General features: G+C 34.5%; 1 protein-coding gene and 1 long non-coding RNA gene across 14 annotated transcripts in view; one reads left to right on the forward strand and one right to left on the reverse strand.

Moving 5' to 3' along the window:
* Positions 1–5395, forward strand: part of LOC106875793 (uncharacterized) — a 605848-nt gene that overhangs the window by 582353 nt on the left and 18100 nt on the right. For all 10 annotated transcript variants that reach the window (XM_052968187.1, XM_052968184.1, XM_052968188.1 and 7 more), the window contains one exon: positions 2333–2353. In XM_052968187.1, coding sequence (XP_052824147.1) covers positions 2333–2353 — 21 coding nt within the window. The remainder of the gene's footprint in view (positions 1–2332; positions 2354–5395) is intronic.
* LOC128247895 (uncharacterized) overlaps positions 1–5395 on the reverse strand; it is a 191637-nt gene that overhangs the window by 129229 nt on the left and 57013 nt on the right. The gene's annotated exons all lie outside the window — the stretch shown is intronic.

Consider the following 5395-nt stretch of genomic DNA (forward strand, 5'->3'; position numbering starts at 1 on the left):
TGTCTTGCAGGTCTCTCAATTGTTTTGGCAGGGCATTAAAGAGCTGAAGTCTTCTGAAACTGAGGCTGTTGCAATACCTTGTTCTTATGTGAGATGCAGTGGACGGTACCCTTGGTACTATGCAGTGACGAACTGTGCGGGCATTCGTATAGTACTTGATACCAAAGTTTGGTACCAGTCCTACCAGTATTTTCCATATGTAAATTATTACATATCTCTCCTGCCTGTGCTCCAGAGAGTAGAGACCTAGTGCCTTCAGTCACTCCCTGTAGTTCATCTGCTGGACAGTGGTGATCTTTTTTGTATAGTGACGCTGAATTGCCTCGAGTTCTGCTGACACTGTGTGGTGACCATAAGTGAGAGCAATAGTCTAGATGACTCAGAACAAATGTCTTCCATAGAGTAAACATGACATTTTGATCCCTTGTTCTGAATGTCCTCAGTATCCACCCTGCCAGTTGTCTACACTTTGCTGTCAACTTGACAATGTACATGTGAAATGATGTATCACTACACAGGTCTCTCACTGTTTGTGGTTCTGGGATTGAAAAAAACCACTCATGTTATACGGAACCATAGAATCTGTCATTATCCCCAGTGTAACAGATTATGTCTACAGCATAATTGTCCATTTATCCATCTCCCGGGAACTCATCACAAATAAAAATATAAATAGGATCCCTAACCAATACAAAACCCACGACCACAAACATTTCCAGTTCTTCAAACAGAATTCTTTTTTAGCCATAATGAATCTGGCAAAAGAGCTACAAAAGAACATTCTAGCCATCACACAATACCACTCCCCACTGCCACCCTATTACACAAACTCCTATTGCTGCCATTAACAAGCAAATCACCAAAACAGTCACCTCAATATTTTTGCTCAATGCACAAAGCATCAGCCCTTCCACCAATGCCCAAAAATGGAAGATCCAATTTATTGAGGACTGCATTAATGACCATCCACACCACTTTTCCCGTCCTCACAGAGACCCATCTCAATAATCCCCACTTGGAAGCTGAGGCAAGAGTGAAGAATTTTACAGCCATCCGTGCAGATCATATCAGCAGAAGAAAGGGTGGGACCGTCATTTTCATGCACGATTCTTTTTCAGCTGAAGCAATGGACGTATTTACCAATGGCTACTGTGAAGCAGCTTCTGTGTATAGTAAAACCAACAATTTAATAGTAGTTGGGCTCTATTGGCCACCCCTAACTCCTTTTCTACACTTCAAGAAATGCCTCAATAGTATTAAGCATTTCATTCATCAGTGTAATGCTGACAACATATAAATGATGGGGACTTCAACTTTCCCAGTGTTGATTGGTCCACAAACAGCTTAAAACCAGGTTTTCCCACCTCAACCCCTAATAAGGAAGCAATTGAATTGCTTTTTGATTACATGGATGAGTTTTTCCTAACCCAACTTGTTCATGAACCAACCAGGTGTCACAAAAACATCTTGGATCTTGTATTCAGTAACCACACTGACACTATCCTCAATATTGCAGTGGAAAAAACACCACTACTCTCAGACCATGACATGGTTCTCTGCGATCTGAGATTTTACCACCCAAAGATCAAATCCAGTGACATCTCTCCAGCCCATCCATTTGACACTATGGACCTTCATAACGCAGACTGGGATACAATCAATCATGATATTTCACAAGTTGATTGGGCCTTCATGCATGCACACACACCCCTCCAACATAAACACATCATGGCAAACATTTGTAGATACTGTGACAGTTATATGCAAAAACATACTCCATTAAGATCAGTATACAAATTTAAGTGCATAATCCCTAGAAATATTATAAACAAGAGTACCTTAAACTTCTGAGGATTTTAAGAACACTTTTGTAATTCAAACCAAAAATTTGTGGTCAGTGCTTCATTAATAACTAAGCAGTAATTAAGGCATTATATATTGAATCTTAATTATTCAGACAGTCAGCAAATATATATAGATATTTATAATATACAGGAATATATTCAGTTTTCTGATCATCATCATCAAATGTTTTACTTACACAGTCTGCTCAAGCAAGAAAACCAGCAACCCAATTTAACATTTAACTTTATCATTATATTTATCTTCAAGCACAGTTTGTCTTCCTAAAATATTATTCTGGTTAGAGTCCTCTCCCTACTTACTTTCAGTACAAGAAACCTTTCATCAAATTGTCAACCAACTCCTCTAAAAGTTTTGACAAACTTTCTATGCTTTTTCAAATTTTTCTTTTATTTTTACAAACTAATATTTTACTGCTTTCTTCACTTTCTAAAATTATTGCATTCTCACCATTGGATAAACATTACAGTTCATCATGCTGGATTTCGATGTAAGTAACAAATTATTTAACTCAAAACTCCTTTTCTATAATACAATTGTTTATATACAATATACAATTCAATAGCAGAGCAGCAGTTATAGTAGTGCCTTGAAAATTGTGTAGTGTGTGTCAGCCAAATTTTATGAAGTGCTCCAAACTATTTCCCAGCAGCACTCAACAGTAATTCCTGTAAATGATCTGAAAAGTATCACTTAGGAATTCAAAATGGGAATTAGTATTCAAAAGATTGTGGAAACAAAAGAGGCATTAATAAATCCCACACTGCAACAAATTTCTCATCAAGCAATAGATTTAAAGTACAGTCTTAGATTTATTTCCTGCATTGCAATCAGATAATGATTACCAACAGTCAGAAAGTACATTTATTTCTCTCTCTATCAGATATTATTTCCCCTTCATCAATATTAGTTTTTATTCTATTATACTTTCATTATATAATGTCACCAGGTAATGTGGAAACAAACAATTGATTCTATCAAACATGAACTTTGGAATGCAAAATCAATTACCTAGTTTCTAATACCTCCCTAGGCTGTAAATTAATAGAGACCATATTAACAGACTACATACAATGAAACCCATGTAGCATTTAAATGGAATGAGAATTCATGGCACAATGTATTCAATGAAGTGTTAGTAAACAGGTAGGAGGAAATCTAAGAAAGAGATGGTATTTGGTGTTTAGGACTAAGGGAAGTTTGTTAGTTCCATAAAGAAATCAATGTTTGAAAAATTAGATCAGATCAACCTTCTCTCTGGGTGTCAAGTGTTTCATGTATTTAACTATCCTGAAATTACATGTGTATCAAATAATCACAGGTGAAAATATAAATAAAAACATACGGAAAAAACAAGCTTGAAATTGAAGGTGGTAGCAACAGCAACAGTGGTGCTTATTTGAAATGCTATGCTTCAGATTGTATTTTAGCAGTGTAGTTTAAAATACTTAACTGTTGACAACTAACTTCTCACATATTTGTTACCAATTAAATTGTAGTTAGAATTGCTAGATGAAATTGTTATTTATAGCATACAATATAAACTGACAAGCATTCACAGCAAACAGTGAGAAAAAAATATATATATATTTGTCAAAAATCAAATAGATTTCATGTTGATCATTAGTTTTAGATGATTGATCTCCTAGTCACAGTTTTTAGTATCTACTGAAATTTTAAAAAATTATTTGAATGTTAAAACACATAAAACTAATATAACAATACTAAAAAAAACAGACTTTTGAAATATTGATTCTTACTAAAAATATTGCTACCAAGTAAACATACAATTTCATATTCATGTGTATAATATTAGAATATAGATAGCAAATAGCATCTTCAGAATAAGTTAAACTGATGGCATTATTTCACACACTGAGATAATGATGGCTCAATCATTTCATATATCACATTTAATGAATACAGGAATTATACATGAGCTATTTCAAGTTTCATGCTTGAATAGTGAAGTAATTTTCAAACTTATATAACATACTGTGCTTCTAATCTGGTGAGGGTCAAAACATTTTCCAGTTTGATGACATATTTACGTATACAATCACCCCTAAACAAACAGACATTTCAACAACACCTGAAAACTTATTCAGATAGTAACCTTAAAATACTATCTTTCCTAATCAGTTCAGTAAAAAGTTAATAATGCGTACATACAAAAACCATTAATAGCTTCCAACGCTATACTGCGATTTATGCTACCAATGATAAGGGGTGAGGAACAGCAACTGTCATGCTGGGTCTACATTTCCTGCTGCCATATGGTCATCAACAGTATACTCAACCTGCTAAAAATCACACTCTGCCAACTTACACAAGTACAAGACATACTAAATATTGTATTCTTACATACCTCTGAAAGAGAGAAGTTGGTCACATCTGGAATGCCATTTATCATAGTTCTGTTCAATCTGGGTTGGTTTAGAACAGCAGGTGTACAGAAATAAACTGAACAATAAAGAGAATATAATATATCATGGTTGTCACACTGCACCCTATGGAAATATCTTTTGCAAGTCATGTGTGCAGTGTAGTTCTCAGTTAGGCAGAGTGTGATATATCTAGAGCAGATCATGGCTTAAATCTGATCATTTAGCCAACTAGTTCTGTGCCATAGGTCTGATTGCTCAGAGCTAACTTGGGGCTGTATAATACATTAAAACTTTAGCTGTATTAGGAGCTTTTTCCTGTCTTGCAAGTTACTTGACAACCTCACAAAAATGCATGCAACACACACTGTAATTTTGTTGGCATTAGGAAGGACATCCAGCCTTAGAAACTATACAAAAGTTGACATTGGGTCTTGGAGCAGCCCTATGGGTCACCTGATCTTGTCAAGCCATCCAACCCATGACAGCATAGAAAACAGATATTCAGTGATAAGGATGATTATTGTATTTGCATATGCACAATTTTTTCTCTTAAATTTCACCAATATATTTAGACCTATCTAATCTAATTGGTGAGATAATTATTGCAGTAATGCACAAGCAACATGATTCAAAGACATTATAAAGCAATATATCAATATGTGGTTTACAAAAATATTAATTTAAATAATGTTTAAAAAAGTGGGTGATGTAGACTATATAAATGGTAGTGTGTGTAAATTTAAATTAGCAATATATAACTCTAAGTTAACAAACAAGTTATGGTAAAAGTCAACACAACTATACTTGAAATGGAACTGACAAACTCATTCAACTTAACACACATCTTGGTGGGACTTGGTAAGAGGTAAGATGATTAGGTAAGAGGTAAAAGGACTAGGTAAGAGGCAAGAGGAAAATTCCGTTCAAAGTTGAATTTATGGTGCTGCAATAAATGAAGAAAAAATAACTTAGAATGCATCACTGGTATAAGTTAGAAGAATGAAGCAACTGCAAGACAGATAAGCAAAAGAGAAAAATTACTTCCTTTTGTAATATCTATCAGAACAGTCTACTTTCTGGCTAGTCCATTCTGCTCGTCAGTAATTTAATTTCTTTTCTTCTGATATATATATATATATAGATAT

The sequence above is a fragment of the Octopus bimaculoides genome, chromosome 5 (assembly GCF_001194135.2).
Source record: "Octopus bimaculoides isolate UCB-OBI-ISO-001 chromosome 5, ASM119413v2, whole genome shotgun sequence".
In the NCBI taxonomy this organism is placed as follows: Eukaryota; Metazoa; Mollusca; class Cephalopoda; order Octopoda; family Octopodidae; genus Octopus; species Octopus bimaculoides.